The sequence below is a fragment of the Labeo rohita genome, chromosome 12 (assembly GCF_022985175.1).
Source record: "Labeo rohita strain BAU-BD-2019 chromosome 12, IGBB_LRoh.1.0, whole genome shotgun sequence".
Lineage (NCBI taxonomy): Eukaryota > Metazoa > Chordata > Actinopteri > Cypriniformes > Cyprinidae > Labeo > Labeo rohita.
The window spans coordinates 2,712,246-2,735,580 of record NC_066880.1 but is presented as its reverse complement, the minus strand read 5'-3'; the positions used below and the strand labels follow the sequence as shown (position 1 = coordinate 2,735,580).

At 30.5% G+C, this 23,335-nt stretch overlaps 2 protein-coding genes across 2 annotated transcripts; one reads left to right on the top strand and one right to left on the bottom strand.

The window, feature by feature from the left end:
* Positions 1 to 507: 507 nt before the first annotated feature.
* On the top strand, positions 508 to 15,712 carry dhx32a (DEAH (Asp-Glu-Ala-His) box polypeptide 32a). Its single transcript, XM_051124873.1, has 11 exons — positions 508 to 989; positions 3,594 to 3,787; positions 4,918 to 5,290; positions 6,599 to 6,832; positions 6,971 to 7,064; positions 7,281 to 7,430; positions 10,400 to 10,591; positions 10,671 to 10,811; positions 10,886 to 11,076; positions 12,466 to 12,656; positions 15,329 to 15,712. Exons 1-11 carry the CDS (start codon positions 738 to 740, stop codon positions 15,513 to 15,515), a joined length of 2,199 nt encoding a protein of 732 aa, XP_050980830.1. The 5' UTR covers positions 508 to 737; the 3' UTR covers positions 15,516 to 15,712.
* bccip (BRCA2 and CDKN1A interacting protein) lies at positions 15,593 to 22,028 on the bottom strand. The gene is made up of 7 exons (XM_051124881.1): positions 21,854 to 22,028; positions 21,661 to 21,735; positions 21,435 to 21,515; positions 19,828 to 19,917; positions 19,535 to 19,722; positions 17,421 to 17,586; positions 15,593 to 15,948 (listed from the first exon to the last, which is right to left on the bottom strand). The coding sequence occupies exons 1-7, from the start codon at positions 21,983 to 21,985 to the stop codon at positions 15,778 to 15,780; spliced, it is 903 nt and encodes a 300-aa protein (XP_050980838.1). The 5' UTR covers positions 21,986 to 22,028; the 3' UTR covers positions 15,593 to 15,777.
* Positions 22,029 to 23,335: the final 1,307 nt, after the last annotated feature.

The following is a 23,335-nucleotide window of genomic DNA, read 5'->3' as shown; positions in this document are numbered from 1 at the left end:
ATGTGGAACAGTAAAACTGTTTGCACTAACCAGTGTGCTCATAATTAAGAGAATACTTAAAAATAATATGGTAAGACACACCAATTTCCACTATCAAACAGCAAAATCAAATGTTTTGTACAGCTAAAAATAGCTGGAGGTTGATGAGACCGGAAGCCACACCCATAAAATTTACAAATGGCTGCGCCCACTCTTACGGGAAGAAAAAAGGGATAGTTGTCACACTTTTTAGTGAATATTTCCCAGTTTAGGTTTATACTTGAAATTCAGTTTGTGTTTACAAAAAACAAAAAACAAAACATGAAATATAAAAATTTCAAACCTTATTATCCAGAAAAACAGTTAAACAAACTGTATTTTTTTTTTTTTTTTTTTTTTTTTGCTGGGAATGTTATCACATTAAAATATGATGACGTTGGAATTTTGAATCTGTTTTGTTCGAGTTGCATATATGATCATGCGCAGCTGCCCGGTGAATTAACTGGATTAACCGGGCACGTCATGCGTCCGCGGTCACGACAGCGCTCCTGTCCTGAGCGCGCACATGAGAGCGCAGTGCCAGAACACACCGGCATTTCTAGTAGCTAGGGATTTTCAACATACGTCCAAGTTTACGGAGGTTTTATAGGTGTTTTTGGACACATGTACGAGCACAGAGGACTGAATTGTTTGATCGGTCCTCCTGGGAGTGAGTTGGTGAACTTTCTATAATAATCACATACGTGCGGCTGTTCATTATGGCTGGGAACAGCGAGATATCAGAAGGAGAACTCAAGAGAGAGGAGGAATCTGATGATCTGTTTGAGTTTGGAGATGATCTAGAGCTCAATCAGTTTGATGGACTGCCATATTCCTCCAGATACTACAGACTCTTGCAGGAGAGAAAAACTCTGCCTGTTTGGAAATACAGACATGAATTTATGACTTTGCTGGAAAATAATCAGATTCTTATAGTCTCAGGCACAACCAAGACTGGTAAAAGCACACAGGTGAGTCTTTGAGACATATGCATGCTTATTTACCACTTTTTGCTGTTGGTAGGATGTCTAAACTCTTTAAGAAGTTCAAGACATATAGATTTGTTTACTAAATTTGGCAGTGCCTTATCTGGAATATGCCATTGATTTGACATTCGCCTGGTGATAAAATCCTGATACGTCAGATTTTAAGACAACCTTAAGAAAGTGTGTAAATATAGCATCTGCTTTAACTTCAGCACACTAATAATGCTGGAGAAGCACTAAAAATAGCTTTGAGAAACATAAGGCCTCACTGCCATGAAACAGAGTTTGAGAGCTTTTTGCTTTGCTTTTCATTGACAAGCACAGAATAATAATAATAAAGAATAATTTGTGCATGTCTAATAATTTTAAAAAGAGTCAAAAGAGTTTAGAAAAATCTGTTTATTTTTTTTCTACATATCTTGGAATAGCTAGGCATAATAAACCTGAATTACTCATGTAATAATTATTTATGTCCTGTTGCATAATTTGGACTCACAAATCTCCTCAGTAGTATTTAATTTGTCTGAAACTCCCTCAGTCTCATTCCAATTCAGATTCCAGACATTCTAGAAATTTAACACAGTAATAGATTAACAATATACGGCTTTGCCAGCACTTATACACGTCTCATACCTGCTGTTTTGAAGTCATGTGGCCTGATCATGAAGTTTTAAACCTGTGCAAATATACTTTACTGATCATTCTAAATGAGGTCATCAGTTTTGTATCATGAACGAATGTTTGCTTTGAGTCAGCTGCAACCATTGTGTTGATTCTATTGAACAAACAGTGTGCATTCAGCCTTATGATTTGGTCAGTCATGACAACCTTTTGCCTCTACTTTCATTTTTATGTCATTTGAGCTTAGTAATTGTAAATTATACACTGCCAGTCAAAATTTTATTGTTTTTTTTTTTCTCTTCTCTTCTGCTCACCAAGCCTGCATTTTTCAATTTTTCAAGATACAGCAAAAGCTGTAATATTCTGAAATATTTTTACTATATAAAATAACTGCTTTCTATTTTAATATATTTTAAAATGTAATTTATTTCTGTGATCAAAGCTACATTTTCAGCATCATTACTGCATTCTTCAGTGTCATGTGGTCCTTCAGAAATCATTGTATTATGCTGATTTTCTGCTCAAGAAACATTTATTAGTAGTAGTAGTAGCAGTATCAGTATTTAAAACAGTTGAGTACATTAAGAAATTATAAATTATAGAAATTAATACTTTTATTTAGCAGGGATGCTTTAAATTGATCAAAAGTGATGATACAGACATTTATAATGATCCAAAAGATTCTATTTCAGAGAAATGCTGTTCTATTCAACAAAGAAACCTGAAAAAATTCTACTCAGCTGTTTTCAACATAATTATAATAAGTGTTTTTTGGGCAGCAAATCAGAATATTAGAATGATCTTTGGAGGATCATGGGACTGGAGTAATGATGTTAAAAATTCACCTTTGAAACCACAGGAATAAATTGCATTTTAAAATATATATTCAAATAGAACATAGTTATTTTAAATGGTGAAAATATTTCAAAATTGTGCTGCAGGCTTGGTGAGCAGAAAAGACTTAAAATCTTAAAACATTAAAATCTTACTGTTCAAAAACTAGACTAGACATATATTAGAAAAAGAAGGAAATAATACATTTATTTAGTTTTACACTACTATAAGTTTGGAATAATTATTTTTCTTTGAAAGAATATCTAATGTTCTTCAGTACAACCAATATCAATATTGCTAAAAATAAGAACCATTAAAATTGATAATAAAGCTACAATAATAACTGATCATTTTAAACTACCAAATCAGCATATTAGAACGATTTCTGGAGTAATTATGTTGAAAATTGAGCTTTGTTCACAGGAATAAATTACATTTAAACAAATATTCAAACAGAAAAGTTAGTTTAAATTGTTAACAATATTTACATTTTTTTTTTTACTGCATTTATATCAAATAAATGCAGTTGTAATAATTATTCCAAACTGGTAGTGTCAGGTAAACAAGTAACAAAATTCTGCCATCAGAACAGATAGAATTTCTTCTGAATATATAAATATCTTAAAAATAATATATTTGTATCTTATGTAATTTTGCAATTAATAAATGTCAGGATACTAAAAAATAAGTTAAACTGTTAAAAAAAGAATGAAATGAAATTAATAAAATAAAAGTGATGGGATTCATGTGTTTTGTCATTTATCAAAGGTTGTAGATGAGTAGAATCTGTGTTCTTTTTAGCATTAATGCATATTTTGCATATTGCACATTATGATTTGGAGTTTTTAAATGTACGGATACATGTGCATTGTTTGTTAAGTAGAAATAGGAAGCCTTGCATCTGTTCAGTTCACCCGACCTGCCTGTCCAACAGATGCGGTTGAGATTTTCCCAGACTGCTCAGGCTGAAGGTCTAAACCTGCAGCTGTTAAACAAGTCAAGGACAGGTCTTGGTGTGGACCACCTGCAGAGAAAAGCTGAAATAATTGTCATATTTGGTTAACTTTTTTTTGAAGGCTTCTCTAATGTAATCGAATGCATCCAGGTGCTGATAGTGTGTGTTGACGTCTTTAGATCCCTCAGTGGTGTGCCGAGTTCTGCCTGGCTGCGCAGTACCAGCACGGTGTGGTGGTGTGCAGTCAGATCCAGAGACGGCAGGCTGTCGATTTGGCCCTCCGTGTTGCGGACGAGATGGACGTAAACATCGGCCACGAGATTGGATACAGCATCCCGCTGGAGACGTGCTGCTCCAACGATACTATTCTCAGGTGTGTGTGAAACTCACATGCATGCAGCACTCAAAAGTGTGAAAAACCTCACTGAAATGCTCACTATGACCAAAGGTTTTCAAGTTGGTGATATTTTAGGTTTGTGGTTTGGTTTGCCCAGCCCAGCTAAAGCATGAGAAGAATGTGCCATCTTTTTGCTTTATTATATACGGGTCAGTGGAGGTCCGGGAGGCATTTCTCTCTCTTGAATTTGGTTTTGGAGGATAGGGATCCGTCCACCAGTGTCAAAGCAGTCAAAGCTTTAAAACCTTTACTTTTATTACTTTACTTAGTGATTGTACATGTTTAACTTGTCAGACAATAAAAAAAAATCCAACCTTTACATTTTTTTTATTAAGAAATGTCTTGTTTTATATTTATTTTTATACTTATTTATATATATTATTACTAGTCAAATATATTTTAAAACATATTTTTAAAAAATCCATATTTTATTTTATAAAAAAGTCTAATCAAATATGTCTTATTTTATTTCATTTTATTACAGGGTCTAGTCAGATATGAAGCACAGACTGAAGCACATCAATAAAAGTATAATTTAAAAATATATTTTTATTTTATAAATTAATATCTAATCAAATATGTCTTATTTTAATTTATTATAGAAATATGTCTTAGCAAATGTCTAAAATATTAATAAAAATATTAATATTAATAATTAATAAATATTATTATATATATATACATTGTAATTTTTTTGTAAAGAAGTGTCTAATCAAACATGTCTTATTTTATTTTATAAAAACATTATAATCAAATATCTTATTTTATTATAAAAATGACATATTAAACATTAATCAGAACAAACAAAAAGAAAAGAAAAGATCCATATTTTTTATAAAGACATCTGTCTAATTAAATGTCCTACTTTATTATTAGATGTCTTGTCAAATGTCTTGTCAAATGTCTAAACTTATTTTAAAATGTTTTTTAAAAATTAAAAAAATATTTATATTTTTTGCATGTTTGTTTTTTTTGTTGAATAGGTCACCAATAATACATATAGATTGTACAATTAAAGTTTTTGAATGTATGTGCCTTCTATATTTGTATATTTTGTACCAATTTTATCTGTAAATCTCAAAACCAAAACTACGTCCTTGTTGCAGGTACTGCACTGATGACGTCCTGCTGCGGGAGATGATGTCAGACCCCATGCTAGAGCATTACGGGGTGGTGGTGATAGACCAGGCCCATGAGAGGACCGTGAGCACGGATGTCCTGCTTGGTCTGCTGAGAGAGGTGCTTCTCCAGCGGCCTGAGCTCAGGGTGGTGGTCCTGTCTGCCCCACCTGCTTCAGAAACATTCCTCACGCACTATGGGAACGTTCCACGCCTGCACCTGGATGCCCCGTGCGCCGGTGAAGTGATTCACAGCAACAGCACCAGCGCTGAAAGCTTCTATTCGGCTCTGAGACTCGCGCTGGAGGTTCATCGGTCCAGAGAGCCAGGAGATGTAGCTGTGTTTCTTGCTTCAGAGCAGGTGAGATGAAATTTGTTAATGGATTAGAACAGCTTGTGAACCTTTATGCATTACAATTTATTGTAGCAATAATGCAAGCATAAATTATCTAGGCAATTAACCAGAGTTAACCTGGGATAATCCTAGAACTGGAGAGTTGAGTATTAACACTAAAAGTGAATATTTGATGAATGCATGGGTGGATGCATGGATGAAAGCATGGGTGAATCCTCGGATAAATGAATGGGTGAATGCATGGATGGATGCATAGGTGAATGCATGGATGGATGCATGGGTGAATGCATGGGTGGGTGCATGGGTGGATGCATGGGTGAATGCATGGATGGATGCATGGGTGGATGCTGAATGAATGCATGGGTGAATGCATGGATGAAAGCATGGGCTAATACATTGGTGAATGCATGGATGGATGCATGTGTGGATGCTTGGATGAGTGAATGGGTGGATGCATGGTCGGATGTTTGAATGAATGCTTGGGCGCATGCTTGCATGAATGCATTGGTGGATGCATGGATGGATGCATGGGCGAATGCTTGGATGAATGCATGGGCGAAAGCTTGGATAAATGAATGGGTGAATGCATTGGTGAATGCATGGGTGGATGCATTGAATGCACAAATGAATGGCTGAATGCATGAATGAACGCATGCATTCATTTATGAAGCATCATTACTCCAGCATTCAGTGTCACACGATCATTTAGAAATAATTCTAATATGCTGATTTGCTGCTCAATAAACATTGATTATTTTTAAGTTTCATATTTTCATAGAAACAGTATTTTTTTGATGAAAAACTTAAAAGAACAGCATGAAATGGAAATCTTTTGTAGATTATAAATGTCTTTACTGTCACTTTACTGTCACTACTATCCACCATCAGATGTCTCTGTGATATTCTGGTGTGTAAATATGACTCAAGTCCATCTTCAAGCTACTTTTCTGATAGCCCACCAACAAGGTAACTAGTTTGGAGTTTGATTAAATTCCTAATCATGACTTTTAGCAATAGTAATAATGATGCTTGCAGTAGCAAACAGCTCTAACACAATGTTCTCCATGATGACAATGACATTATTGTGTTCAGCACGGTCAGCAGCGTCTGAATGAATACGTCCACTCAGCTCTTCCAGTCTAACTGACACTCTGCCCTGTAAAATCACATTCATGTCATTCACAAATCAAGACTTTCACTAAATGAGGGACCCAAGAACAGCCTAATAAGCACCACTCATTTTTCTCTCAGAACAACTATTGTGATTAAAATGGGTTTTCTGTTGATAGTGATGTCTGTGTATGTGTGTTTCAGGAGGTGGTCTGTGCCTGTAATATTCTCACTAAAGAAGCGTCCAGGATGAGTGTATCTCTGGGAGAGCTGATAGCGGTTCCCCTGTGTCCCGGACACACCGGAATGTGTCCACCAATCACAGAAATCCCACAGACGAGTAGGCGGATCTTCGTTTCCTGCAGCCAATCGGAGGATCTGTTTTGGCTGGTGGACACCATTACTTTTGTCATTGATACTGGAGTAGAAAAGAGATTAGTGAGTGTGCTGAAAACCAGCTTTTATTTACTGCATTGATGGTTTTGCATCTTTTGTCAATTGCAAACACATTTGAGCAGTCCAAGAACACTTAATTTAAAGTCTGTGTTTGCTTTAAATGTGTGGTATTGTGTGTAGGTGTATAATCCACGAGTGAGAGCGAATTCAGAGGTCATCCGATCCATCAGTAAATGTCAAGCTGAAATCCGTAAACGGCTGACTGGATCAACAGGTGTGTCAACTGTTAGCATTTATTTGACATTCACTTGTTATTTTAAGATCCTCGACATGAACGCACTATATAAATACCCAATGTATTACTGTATTTGCGGTAGAAAGACTGTGATGCTAAATAGAAGAAAACATTCACAGTTCAGTATGCAAATAAATAGTTGCTGTTAATAATAAAAATTACTTGCTCAAAAAATGAATGTGATTGTTTTTGAAGGGAAGTGCTTCTGTTTGTATCCTGAGAACGTTCAGCTGCCCGCTGAGATTCCTCCTCGCATTCTGGAGTCCAACATCACGTCCACGGCGCTCTATCTGAAGAGGATGGAGGCGGCCGGGATCGGACACTGTGACTTCATCAGCAGACCTGGTGGGTGAGATTTCATTTTCATATTCAGATGAAGTTTTCACACTGGCATATGAGAGCTTTGTCAAAATTCAGCTTTACTGAGGAGTAAAATGTCAGTAATCTATGAAAACTCATTTCTGCCACAGAATAAAAAAAGTTAATTGAGAGATATAAACTTTAGTATTCTGACTTTTTTTGCATAATTGTGAGTTTATATCTTACAAAATTCTGAGGCAATTCTGAGTGAATGAACATGCAATTCTGAATGTATATCTTAAAAATATCTCACAATTATGAGTTTGTATCTCGAAATTCTGTTTAAATCTCACAACTGAGTTTTTATCTTTAAAAATGTGCAATTTTGAGTATATCTTACAAAGTCTTACAAGTTTACAAAGTCGTTTTTCTGAGTTTGTGTCTTGCAAAATCTTGCAATTGTGTTTATATCTTTAAAAATCTCTCAATTCTTAGTTTAGTTTACAAAAGTTATCTTATCTTTATCTTACAATTTTACAAAATTTCACAATTCTGAGTTTATATCATACAAAATCTTACAGTTTTACAAAATCTTACAATTCTGAGTTTATATCATACAAAATCTTACAAATGAGTTCATATCTTACAAAAATGTTACAGTTTTGTTTTTATCTTACAAAATTTCTCAATTCTGAGTTTATCTTTCAAAATCTTACAATTTTACAGCCTCACATTTCTGAGTTTGTCTCTTACAAAATCTTGCAAGTTTGAGTTTATATCTCGAAATTCTGTTGATATTTCACAATTTTGAGTTTTTACCTTACAAAATCTTGCAATTCTGAGTTTTTATCTTACAAAATCTTGCAATTGTGAGTTCATATCTCAAAATTTATATCGTAGTTGAGTTTTTATCTTACAAAATCTTGCAATTCATAGTTTATATCTAAATTCTGTTTATATCTTGCAATTTTGACTTTTTATCTTATAAAATCTTGCAAGTCTGAGTTTATATCTTAAAAAATCGTACAATTATTAGTTTATATATTACAAAATGTTACAATTTTGTGTTTTTATCTTAAAAAAAATCTCACAACTGAGCTTATTTCTCAAAATTTATATCTCGTAATTGAGTTATCTTACAAAATCTTGCAATTCTGAGTATATACCTTATCTTGCAATTGTGAGATTATATCTGTAAAAAACTTGCAGTTCTTAGTTTTTTGTTGTTTTTTTTATTATTTATTTATTTTTTTTATTTTTTATCTTACAAAATCTCGAAATTGTGTTTATCTTAAAAATCTTACAATTCTGAATTTATAGCTTACAGAATCTCTCAATTCTGAGTTTATATCTTAAAAAATTTTGTTTTTATCTTAAAAAATCTTGCAATTGTGAGTTTATATCTCGAAATTTATATCGTAGTTGAGTTTTTATCTTACAAAATCTTGCACTTCTTAGTTTATATCTAAATTCTGTTTATATATTGCAATTTTGAATTTTTATCTTACAAAATCTTGCAATTCTTAGTTTGTATCTCAAAATTCTGTTTATATCTTGCAATCTTGACTTTTTATGTTACAAAATCTTGCAAGTCTAAGTTTATATCATACAAAATCTTACAAATGAGTTCATATCTTACAAAATTTTAGTTTTGTTTTTATCTTACAAAATTTCTCAATTCTGAGTTTCTCTTTCAAAATCTTACAATTTTACAGCCTCACGTTTCTGAGTTTGTCTCTTACAAAATCTTGCAAGTTTGAGTTTATATTTCAAAATTCTGTTGATATTTCACAATTTTGAGTTTTTACCTTACAAAATCTTGCAATTCTGAGTTTATGTCTCGAAATTTATATCACAGTTGGGTTTTTATCTTGCAAAATCTTGCAATTCTTAGTTTATATCTCGAAATTCTGTTTATATCTTTTAATTTTGACTTTTTATCTTACAAAATCTTGCAAGTCTGAGTTTATATCTTAAAAAATCTTACAATTGTTAGTTTATATTTTACAAAATGTTACAATTTTGTTTTTATATTAAAAAAATCTCACAATTGAGAGCTTATGTCTCAATTTATATCTCGTAATTGAGTTATCTTACAAAATCTTGCAATTCTGAGTATGTACCTTATCTTGCAATTGTGAGATTATATCTTTAAAAAACTTGCAGTTCTTAGTTTATTTTTTTATTATTATTATTATTATTTTTTTTACTTTGTTTTTATCTTACAAAATCTCGCAATTGTGTTTATCTTAATCTTACAATTCTGAATTTATAGTTTACAGAATCTCTCAATTCTTAGTTTATATCTAGCGGTTTTGTTTATCTTGCATAATCTTGCAATTGTGAGTTTATATCTTAAGATATCTTGCAATTTTGTAAATCACAATAATTTTTAGTTTATAACTCGCAAGTTTGTGCTTATATCTTAAAAAAATCTTGCAATTTTGTATCTCACAACTCTGAGTTTATATCCTAAAAATATGTCTTATAAAAATCAGAATTAATTATTATTATATAGAATTTTTTTTTTTTTTTTTTTTTTTTTTAAATCCAGTTTTAATTTTTTTTTTTTTTTTTTTTAATAATAATAAACACGATTGATTGATCACCTAAAAGTGAGAATTGTTCATGAATGTTGCAGGTTTAGTCTGTGAAGTCTCACTGTAGTCTATAATTGTTGCTGATATGAAGGTGTATGGATGGGTTTGTGTCGTTCAGTCATGCATGCATTTGCTGAACTGACAGCTCTGCTGTCTGCTGGGTTTATGCTCATTGTTTCTGGTCACTGTTTGGACGGTGGAAAGCTCAGAGGAGAAAGAGTTTGTTCATTAGTGAACAAACAGACACAATAAACAGGAAGAGAAGAGCTCAGTGGAAACATGGAGAACCGCCTGTCTATATCAAGTGATTTATTTTTAGAAATACCAGAGACAACTGCCCACACTTGTTTCATCGGTTAGCACGTTGAATAAGTCACAGAAGGACGCATTTGAATGATGTTTTTCCACGTCCAGATCCCGAGGGCCTCATGCAGGCGTTGGAGGAGCTCGATTATCTCGCTGCTTTGGATAACGATGGAAACCTGTCCGAGATGGGCATCATCATGTCAGAGCTTCCTCTGGATCCACAGATGGCAAAAGCTCTGCTGGCGTCCTGCGAGTTTGACTGCGCTAGTGAGATGCTAACCATCGCTGCAATGCTAACAGGTAATGTTTACACTGTCCTTAAAGTTAGATTGAGAAAGCATTTTAACCGTATATTTTGAAATCCGTCTGTTCTCATCAGCACCAAGCTGCTTCATCGAGCCTCCCGTTGGCATGGTAACAGAAGTGATGCGCTGTCACATGAAGTTCCAGCATCCCGAGGGCGACCACTTCACCCTTATCAACATCTACAACACCTTCAAACGCAGCCAGAAGGAACCATGTGAGTGACACGATTTCTCTCATGAATGCTCAGGTGAAGAGCGCGAGCGTGTTAACCGTCTGTTTGTGTGTCAGATTTCAGTCAGGAGCAGTGGTGTGAGGAGTACTTCCTGTGCTGCGCCGCCTTGCAAACGGCAGACGCCATCAGAGCTCAACTCACAGACATCCTCAAACGCATCGAGCTTCCTATTTCAGAACCAGCCTTCGGCACCAAAACCAACGCACTCAGTATCAAGAGAGCGCTGCTCGCCGGCTACTTCATGCAGGTCTCAAAGCATTTTATTTTTTTAAAATGTCTTAATAAATATTATATATGACTTTTAATTAATATATAATTATGTATGAAATTTATATGTATTGTGTTATATTATTTATTAATTTCCACATTTATATATTTAATATTTTATTTAATTTTATTTACTTTTGATTTTTTATGTTTTATATATATTATTTATATTTTATAATTTTTATTTTTTATTTTATACACATTTCTCTGAGGTCCACTTAGATACACCAAGATGCTGTATTTTATTTTATTTTATTTTGTGCTATATGTTTTTTTTTTTTGTGTTTTTTTTATGTTGTTTTATTTTATTCACTCATTTCTCTGAGGTCCACTTATAATGTTAATAAAGGATTATAGATATTTTTCTGATAGCTTTATTTATTTATTTATTATTTTTAATTATTATTATTATTATTATTATTATTATATTTATTCACTCATTTTCCTAAGTAAAGTTTCATAACCATTTTTTTCCACAAGTGCTGACCTATATTTTATTTTATTTTATTTTAGAAATATTCACATTTATAGTGTTGTATTTTATATTTATAGTGTTCACATTTATGGTGTCATAACTATTGTTTTCTTAAGTTTTGAGCTATATATTTACAAGTATTTTATTTAATTTTATTTAATTTTATTTTACTTTATTTTACTTTATTTTTTCATTTCTCTAAGGTCCACTTAAAGTGTTAGGTAAATTTCATAACTATTGTTTTCATTAAGTTTTGGGCTTTATATTTACAAGTATTTTAAATCCTGTTTTATTTTATTTTATTTTATTTTTTTATTTTATTTTATTTCCCTGAGGTCCACTTATAATGTGTGTATACATTTCACAATCTTTATATTTCTAACTGTATTTATATTTATATATTTATTATATTTATTTATTATATATTATATTATATTTATCTATATTTAGAATTTGTATTTTAGTATTAATTTATTCCTTGTTTAATTTTTATTTATGTATTCATTCATTGTCCATGTCAATGTCCATTTATGTTAGTAAAGTTTCATAACTGTTTTATTTAAATTTATATTATTTAAATATATATATATTTAATAATCTTTTTTTTTTTATCATTTTCATAACCAAATTTATTATTTTATTACAATTTCTTTTTTAACAAAATAGTTTTTTTTTAAAAAAAGCTTAGAGGTTGTGACATCAGAACAATTCGTATAAAAACTTTTGTAGTCCAAACTGCTTTTTTTTTATATATTTTTTTTTATATATTTTTTTTATTCTTAGGAGTTAGTTTAATCTAATTTAAATAGGTTTTGGATATAAATTTGAAATGTCAGTCATGAATGTGTTTTCTGAAGTTCTCTGTTTTCATCATCTGTCTCATGTGCCCCTCAGATCGCCAGAGATGTGGACGGTTCGGGGAATTACTTCATGCTGCTGAACAAACACGTGGCTCAGGTTCACCGTCTGTCGGGTTACGGAGCCAAAGCTCATAAACTGGGTTTGCCGGAGTGGGTTCTGTTCCACGAGTACAACCTCTCTGACAACAACTGCATCCGCACCGTCACACAGATCTCACCGCAGGCGTAAGTGTGTGTCCTCCAGCTCCTGCTTCAGCTTTAACTCTATAAACATGATCATGCCACGTCATCCTGAGTAATCATGTTTTCTGATGTGTCATCATCAGTAATCCACTCTCACAACACAGAGCTTTTCAGATACACATGAGGATTAAAGCAGATCAGCAGCTGCTCACCTGTGCTATACTTACATTCATTTATTCAGTCATTTAGCAGATATAAACTAACATTGTTAACATACTGGAAGTAATTATAAATGTTACAATTCTGGTGTCCAGAACAGAATACAAAGCATCTTTTCTTATTTCTTTATTTCTTTATTTATTTTTTTTGTACTTTTACAAAAATATTTGACATAAAATAATCTGTTCAAAAGTAAGGTCAGTAAGCTATATTTATGTAAACTATATTTATTATATATATATATATATATATATATATATATATATATGTGTGTGTGTGTGTATGTATATGTATGTATGTGTGTGTGTGTGTGTGTGTGTGTGTGTGTGTGTGTATATATATATATATATATATATATATATATATATATATATTCTCTTTTTAATTGCTGATCATGCTAACCATATGCTAGCAGTATGTTAGTAAATTGTTAATCATGTTAATTCATGTTAATCATGTTAAACAAGCTTGCAACATGCTAGTAATTTGCTAATGTTAAAAACATGCTGACTACATGTTAATCATGCTAACATCATGTTAGTAACTTGTTAATCCTGTTAACAATATGTTAGCAATATGCTACTAAATTGTTAATCATGTTAACAACAAGCTAGTAACGCGCTAACCATGCTAACAAAATGTTAATAACTTGTTAATCATGTTAACAGTATGCTAGCAATATGCTAGTAAATTGCTAATCATGTTAACATGCTAATCATGTTAGAATCATGTTAGCAAAATGTTAGTAACTTGTTAATCATGTTAACATGTTAGCAGTATGCTAGTAAATTGCTAATCATATTAACATGCTAGTAACATGTTAATTATGGTAGCGAAATGTTAGTAACTTGTAAGTCATGTTAACAAAATGCTAGCAATATGTTAGTAAATTGTTAATCATATTACCAACATGCTAGTAGCATGCTAATCATGTTAACATGCTAACAGTATGCTAGTAAATTGTTAATCATGTTAACAGCATGTTAATAACATTAATCATGTTAGAATCATGCAAGCAACACAAATCATGTTAAACAAGCTAGCAACATGCTAATAGCAATATGCTAGTAAATTGTTAATCCTGTTAACAACAAGTTAGTAACATGTTAACCATGTTAGCAAAATGCTAATAATGTGCTAATCATATTGACAACATGTTAGCAATATGCTAGTAAATGGCTAATCATGTTAGAATCATGTTAGCAAAATGTTAGTAACTTGTTAATCATGTTAACATGTTAACAGTATGTTAGTAAATTGTTAATCATGTTAACAAGTTAGTAACATGTTAACCATGTTAGCAAAATGCTAATAACGTGCTAATCATATTAACAACATGCTAGCAGTATGCTAGTAAATGGCTAATCATGTTAACATGCTAATCATGTTAGAATCATGTTAGCAAAATGTTAGTAACTTGTTAATCATGTTAACATGTTAGCAGTATGCTAGTAAATTGCTAATCATATTAACATGCTAGTAACATGTTAATTATGGTAGCGAAATGTTAGTAACTTGTAAGTCATGTTAACAAAATGTTAGCAATATGTTAGTAAATTGTTAATCATATTACCAACATGCTAGTAGCATGCTAATCATGTTAACATGCTAACGGTATGCTAGTAAATTGTTAATCATGTTAATAACATTAATCATGTTAGAATCATGCAAGCAACACACTAATCATGTTAAACAAGCTAGCAACATGCTAATAGCAATATGCTAGTAACATGTTAACTATGTTAGCAAAATGCTAATAACTTGTTAATCATGTTAACAAGCTAATCGTGCTAGAATCATATTAGCAAAATTTTAGTAACATGTTAATCATGCTAACAACATGCTAGTAATTTGCTAATCATGTTAAAAACGTTTATATGCTAATCATGCTAGTAAAACGCTAAGAACTTATTAATCATGCTAGCAACATGTTAACAACATGCTCTCTATCCATCATCTAACAATTTCTTTCTGACAGATTTGCCTTCAAAACATGAAAGCTTTAGGCTTTAAAATTACTTTAAACTTCAATCTATTTCAGACTGAAAACCATCAAACTTTTTAAAAACTTTTTACGACTTTCAAAGTTTCTGGTCAGGCTTTCTCAAGCCAACCTCAAAGTTTGTCTCAACAAACTGTTTTTGTCCAGTTTTCTTTAATTCATTCATTGCATTTATTAATACATTTATAGTTAAAAACAGTTTGTTCCAGATTTAATTTAGTCAGAAAATGAGTATTAAAGAAGTCTCTAATGCTCACCTAAATGAAGCGGAAAACAGTAATTGTGAAATATTATTACAATTTAAAATAACTATTTTCTACTGTAATATATTTTAAAATGTAATTTATTCTTGCGATCAAAGCTGAATTTTCAGCATCATTACTCCAGTCTTCAGTCACATGATCCTTCAAAAAATCATTCTAATATGCTGATTTGCTGCTCAACAAATAAAAGTATTTGTCTGTAGTCTAAATCGTGTTCCATTCTGTTTCAGGTTCCTTCAAATGGCACCGCAGTATTTTTTCTGTAATCTGCCACCTAGTGAAAGTAAAGAGATCCTGCAGCACATCCTGGACAGTGACAGGAGGGGAAAAGCAAGAGCGAAACCTCAAATAGCTGCGCCAGAAACAAAGACAGAGACTGAAGAGGCTGAATCACATGATCGATGTGTCATACAGTGAACCTCGTGAAAATATTCTTGTGTAAATAGCGTGTTGTAAATGTTTTGTATTGTTACTCTTGAAAAGACACTCAAGAATCCTGTTTTGGGTTGTTTATTTTGTGGGTCATTTCAACTGATTATGTACAGAAATAAATTATTTCACTGGTTTGGGGTGATTTGGTGTCAAACTGTTTTGTGGCCAGTTTGTACATTAAACTCTCAGCCTGGGACATTAAACATCTTTTTGTGAACAAGTAGAGCAGAGTTCAGTGTTGGACGGTTCAGACGGTCAGATATTCAGTCATTTTATCCATGATGGCTCCCATCCTGTCCATCGGGATCACCATCACCGTGCGGAACGGTTTCATCGGCACGTCGTCGTACGACCACTTTCCCGTCGCGCAGGAGTCGGCCTCGTCCTGAACACAGTAGTTGAACTTCAATGTGGCTTGCTGTGAAACAAATGGAAATGTAGTTAAGGCTGAGCTAAGATAAAATTGTAAAAGTTTTCTGCAAATTGACAGTGCCACTATATTTAGGGTTTATATGGTCAAAATGCACCAGGGAAAATATTAAACCATGGATATTTCTCTAATAATTGTTTTTCCAGTTATGTTTGGCTCTGAAATATTTAATTAGAGATTTGCAATCAGAAAGTTTCTATATTTATTTTTTTTTTTAGTAAACAACTGGAAAAGTAATTGAATAGTCAAAGCAGGGTTATTATAGGTAACTAAACTTGGTATAAAATATGAAAGGAAAAAATAACTTTTCAGCTAGTTGCAAAAAATAATAACCTAATAAAAATGACAAAACAACAAAATTATAAAAACTTTAAAAAAGGAAAAATACTATTTTTATTAATATTTAAAAAATAATTGAAAATATATAAATATAGCTCAAGTTATGAATAACTTTACTCACACTCTAAGTGAACCTTAGGGAAACAAGTGAATAAAATAATAAAATAAATATAGGTCAGAACTAAAAAAAAAAAAAAACTATATAGACATGTAAAAAATAAAATAAAAATGATGACAAAACTTTAATCTTTAAATTTTGAATCTCAACTTTAATCTTTAAATTTTAAACTTTAATGCTAGTTACATATATATACTTTTTTCTTTTTTAAAATTTCATTTTAAAACAAATACATTTTAATAAAAAACTATATAGACATAAAAAAATAAAAATGACGACAAAAAAAAAACAGTAAAAAAAAAATGCTAAAATAAATTAAAAACAGAAAATGCAAGTAGTAATATATTTTTTATTTTATATTTATATTATTTTCATTTAATTTTAAAACGAATAAAAATGTAAAAACTATACAGACAGCAAAAATAATGACTACAAAAAATTTAACAGGGAAAAACAAAATGCCAAACAAATTAAACAAAATATGCTAGTAATGTATATATTTTTATATTTTATATTATATTTAAATTACTAAATTAAAAACTATTTTTATTTCATTTTAAAACAAAATTGAAAAAAAAAAAAAAAAAAAAACTATACAGACATCTAAAAAAAAAAAAAAAGACAAAACAAAAAACTTTAAATAAAAAAAAAAAACAGAAAATGCAAAAATAAAATGAAAAACAGAAAATGCAAGTAGTATTATTTACATTATATTTTTATATTATATTTTTTCATTTAATTTTAAAACAAATACAAATTAATAAACCACAGACATAAAAAAATTAAAATGACAACTTTAAAATAACAGGGAAAAGCTAAATGCAAAAAAAAAAAAAATTAAAAACAGAAAATGCATGTAGTAATTTTTTTATTATTATTATTTATATTTTTTTTTTTCTTATACACATTCTGTATTTTATATAAAAAAATAAAGATATATTTTTCCTTTAATACATTTTACCTTTGAGCAGATTGGGTCATGAGAAATGAAAGTTAAACTGACCTCATAGAAAAACTCCTCCTCGTCGTTCACAAACAGCAGCTCTTCTTTGGGTTGAGCTTGACCAGATATGCTCTTCTTAGCTGGTTTGCAGGTTTTACTGATCATCAGGCAGAACTGGCATTTACCGCTGGGTTTATTGGTCCTTTGTGCTTCAGCCATTTCCTTCCTGTGAAACCAAACAGCATGAATACTATCAAGCTGCACTAAATAACTGTTTCACAAGCTCACATGCATCTTAAATTCTGTCAATGTTCTGGAAACATGAGAAACACTTTAAATTTCAAGAAAATAACTTGTTTACTCAGTGTTTTCCAGGGGGTTACAGGGATTATGTGATGTAATGTGGCTCATCTACATGTGTTGTGCACTGACCCACATTAGACACACGGTTACATAAGATACTTATAAAATCCACATGATGGAATTAGCACTGACCATCAATAATACTACAACACGATCATCACGAGAGCTCTCCAAGTTGAGTAACAATGACAGACTCGTAGCTTGATTAACACTGACAGATTTCCCTGCATCTTCCAGAAGGATGACAGTAATTCTATTTAAAGAGTAATAGTGGAAAAACTGAAAAAGTGTGTTATCTGCTGGTTGATATTTTCATGTGTTTAGTACAATATCTTAAACTGATTATGCACACTTTATAATTTTTTAAACCATTTTTTTCTTTTCAATTACCTTTTTTAAAGACAAGTGAATAAAGTAAAACATTTAATCAATATCTATTACCATACTTTTTCCATTTGACTGATTATCAGACCAATAAATGATTGATTTACTGATAAAGAATTTCAAACATTTATTTATGATGTTTATTTAGAAAGTTTTTTTTTTTTTTCTTTTTTTTTTTAATGTTACCTAAATGAAAATGAGAAACATTTCTTTGGCATAGGTAAAATTAAGTGTTTAAAATATTTATTTATTTATTTTTTAATTTTATTTAAAAACATGTTTTTTTTTTAAATGTTGTTTAAATAGACTAATTAGGCTTAATCTAATTAATGGACTAATTTGCATACATTAAAATATTTTTAAAAATATATTTATTTAAAAAGTTTTTTTTATGTTATGTTTAAATAGACAAATTAGGCTTAACCTAATTAATTGGACTAATTTGCATACATTTCCAGAACAAAAATTAATATGTGATAAAGCCACGTTTAGATTCTTGTTTTATTTTGTTGACATATTAAGATTTATATTGTCAAATATTGTAATCAGGAAATTTTTATTTATTTATTTAGTTTTTTTTTTCTCTTGTAACTTTATCTATCAAAATAAATCTATCAAAGTTTTATTTATAGTTTTATTTTTTTTGACAGTGTTTTTAAAAATGTTTATATACTTTTTATTTATGTTCATTTCGGTTTTGATACATCAAGGTAAGCCAAATGAAAATGATAAACGTTTCGTTGGCAAAGCTAAAATAAAGTTTTACAAAAAAAAAAAGAAAATTAATAATAATAATAATAATAAGAAGAAGAAGAAGAAGAAGAAGAAGAAGAAGAAGATTATTATATCAGTTCAAATAAAGTAAGTAACAAAATCAATTATAACAACCATCAGGAATAAAATCAGGCAAATAAACAAAAATCTTTATAATATAGATAGGAATAAATACTGCAACAGAAATCTACAGAGGCCAATAGGTGCAATTAAGTAAACACTTAAAATTGTATTTCAGTACTTTTCTTTACATATTAAAAGCCAAACAAACCAAAATCTCAAAACTGACCAGTGCATAAAAAGAAAAAGGAAAAAATGTTTGCCTGTAGTGTCTTGCCTTAAGAAATTTTGTACAATTTGAACCCTATTTTCAGTGTTGCCAAGTCTGCGGCTTTCCCGCTAAATTAGGCCGAAGCAACCCCAATAATGTGATATTTAGCCTATGAAATGCAAATTTTACCAGGGGAATCCTGCCAAATAATGTGTATTTTACCCCCTGAAAGCGGGTAAAATAAAAAAAAAATTTACCGGGGGTTTTGTTGTGAAAACCTGGCAACCCTACCTATTTTGTACTCTGTTTATGACATGCAACTGTATTATTTTCAGATCTTCACTCTGACTCCCTCTGCTGGTCAGAACCATTGAACACTTACTGAAGTTGTTTGTGCATGGGGAGGGCGATCTGTGGCGGGACGTTCACGAATCTCTCGCTCAGCAGCAGCCCGACAGACTGTCCGTTACCCAGCAGCAGCTGCTCAAACCGTTCCTGAACATCTGGGGAGCCAGCTTTAGCACACTGCTCTAGTAGCATGTCCTTCAGCTTCTCCAGACACTCCACACCCTGATCAACACATGCAAGACCAGATCAGATCAGACACAAACAGCACTGATAATAAATTATTTATGAGATATTCATGTTACGATTCATAAATCTGAGTATTATCACCTGTCTCTCGGTGAGGTTCACCATGCTGATGAATCCAAAAACCTCGTCCGGGTCGGCCTCATCATCACTGTCCTCTGGTACCTCTGCTTGCTGGAGTAAAACACATAAAAAAATTTAAAATCATTAATTGATATGACAATATAATAATTAGGGACAAGGCCACTGTTCATTATGTTTAATATTATAAATACTATTATGATGATTATCTGTATATTTTTTTTAATACCACAGAACCTCACACATATGACCATCCTTTTATGACAAACCGTAATGCTAAAATTTTGAAGTGTAGTTATTCATTTTTACATACAAAATTTATAGTTTGTATTTAATTCAATTAAAGTTTTATTGCATTTATAATTTATATTTTTTATGCATTTTTTATTATTATTATTATTATTTATAGTGAATTATTACATTATAGATGAATGTTCTAGACAAACAACTTATAATTACAATAATAATTATTATTATTTATGTATATAATAATTATTATTATACTGCTGCTTATTATTATATTGTTTTTTATTTCTAACATTTTTATATTATTTATTTGTTTATTTATAATAGACAAATAGAACTACAAATTATAATAATTATAATTCATGTCATATTTAATATTATATTTTTGCTTATTTTTTATTCTTACATTTTTATATTATTTATTATTTATAATGAACTTCTAACATTATAGACAAACAACTACAAACAATAATATAAGATATAAATATTTTATTTCTTAAATTTTTATATTATTCTAAATAATAATTATTAATGTTTATTATTAAAAAATAGTATTAATATTTTATTATTGTTGCTGTTGTTATTTTTAATAAATTATTATAATATTACAAACAAATATTCTTAGCACTACAGTTTTCTTTGCTACTGGTATTCTTTAAACTTAAACTTTCATTATAAATAATTAATCATTTAAACATTTTATAAATATTTAATCATAAATATAAGAGCACATATTTAGTAAATTAATCTTTTTTCTACTCATTGTACTGTTTGATCTACTTTGTTTAAATATTTTGAATTTATTGTAAATATTTTCATTATTGGTATTCTATTCGTTAATTTATTTAGATCTTAATTTTATTATTCAGATCTTTTTATTATGTCTTTATTTTTATATTTGTTACACTGTTTTTCTTTACTACTTCCTTGTGGTCCTCTGTTTTTTTTTTTTTTTTTATGCATATAAAATGACATCTGTTAATGAAATACACAGTTATGAACAGTAAATGTTAATGAATGAATTTTTATAAAAGAGAAATTACACTATAATTTAAAGTCTCTGGTGATAATTTGCTTATAATTAAAATTAACGGTTTTCTCTAAACCTTAATTGGTTTGGGCAACCAGGATACTATATTCGACCATTAACTAACCATTAAAAAAAAAAAAAAAAAGAAATCTGACCACTGTTCATCCAGATGTTCATTATTATTAACAAAGACTATTATATATTATAAGTAATGTTATGGTGCTTATCAGTATATTTCAAGATACAATAGCAATCAAATTATATAAACTTTTTTTTTTTTTCAAAAAAGTAAATAAGTTATACTCAATATTTAATATATTCAAATGAGTCTGACCCTGATGACACTGCCAATGTGATTCTGCTGGATGATGATGTCAGTCAGATCAGATGTGTTTACATGACACTTCAGGAACAGCTGGAAAAACAAAAACAAAACCACACATATGTGTGTGAATATAATGTATACATATGCATTGCTCCTTTTAATCTCTGTACAAAGATTGTACAGTGTAAATTATTCCAGTACGTTCAGTGCAATACAAACATTATAGTCGTTGTACCTGTTGCAGAAGTGTTTTGATGCCATGAAAGTCGTTGTCAGATATCGTGTGTGCTTCAAAGTCCACGATAACCTCCTAAACACAAACCAAAACACATGTGTTGATCACAAAACAACGTATTTCAACGCAGAGCCAGTCTGGCCTGCACATCGCGACATTTTTGGCTGCAGTAAGACGTAAAACCGCAACTTACCTCGTTTACTTCTTCTTCTGAATTTTCACTGTCCTCGTCGCCCGAGTCTTCCAGACCCTCGTCCGAGCTTTCATCGCTGTCTTGGGGGTTTTGACCCGTTTCAATCGCTCGCCTCTTCGCTGATGAAGCCATGCTGCCCCACTACAACACGCAGGAAACAGACACGAGTTTACGCAGAGCGACGTTCTGTGTTAGCCACATGTTAGGAAACTGAGGATTCTTATCGACCATGTTGGCTCACAGTAGACGCATGGGTAGATGCACAATACCTACTCGAACAAGATCCGAAATGGCGTCCGTTTCAGATCACGACCTTAGCGAAGCAGCAGATACCATTACACAGGGGTGCTCCGTAAAAAATATTTATTATTTATTAAAAAAACAATAGCACTTATTCAAGTTCCAAATTATCATCCTTTGACCTGTATAGAAATATAAATATTCTTAAACGTAATTTTAAGGTTTACCAAAGCATCATGTCACATTACAAAATAAAAGTCGATGCTGGCTTAATACATTACTAAGAAATTAATTACTGTAATTTAATTACTTTCCCTTGTAAGTAAAGTAAGGATTACTCTTAATTTCCTAACATTATATAAACATAGAACTACAACTTATGATTACAATACTAATAATATCATTTATAAATCTATCTATCTATCTATCTATCTATCTATCTATTTATCTATCTATCTATCTATTAAAAAAGCAATAGCACTTATTCAAGTTCCAAACTATCATCCTTTGACCTATATAGAAATATAAATATTCTTAAACGTAATTTTAAGGTTTACCAAAGCATCATGTCAAATTACAAAATAAAAGTCGATGCTGGCTGCCGGTTGCACAATGTTGGGTGTGAGGCATTATTAAGAAATTAATTACTGTAATTTAATTACTTTCCCTTGTAAGTAAAGTAAAGTTGGGATTACTCTTAATTTTCCTTTTCCTTTTAATGTAATTGCGTTAAACACAATATAATAGAACAATTCTATCTAAAGTAGTGGATGCAAATCAAAATTTAACATCTAACGTTAAAATATTTGTTTTTAATGTAACCATCTCCCTTTAAATCTTTGGTCAAGAATACTTTGTTCAAGATTTTTTTTCAAGACTAATTTATGTAATTTTATTTATTTATTTTTTAAAAGAATTTGAAGAGCCGTTTCATGTCTATCCTTGTACTGTCTTTTTATTTAATCTTTTTTATTTGCTTAACTTTTTTTTTTTTTTGCATCTATTCTACATTATATTGTTCATATCCCTAAAATAAATCTTCAAGTGTATTTACTATATTATTCACATAATAATAGTCCACAAAAAAATAATAATAATAATAATAATAATAATAATACACCATATATTATAATAATAATTATTATTATTGACTTTTTATTTATAATCATTTATGTTTGTATGTATTTTATTATTAGTACTATTATTATTTATAGTAAATTGTTACAACATTACAAACAAATG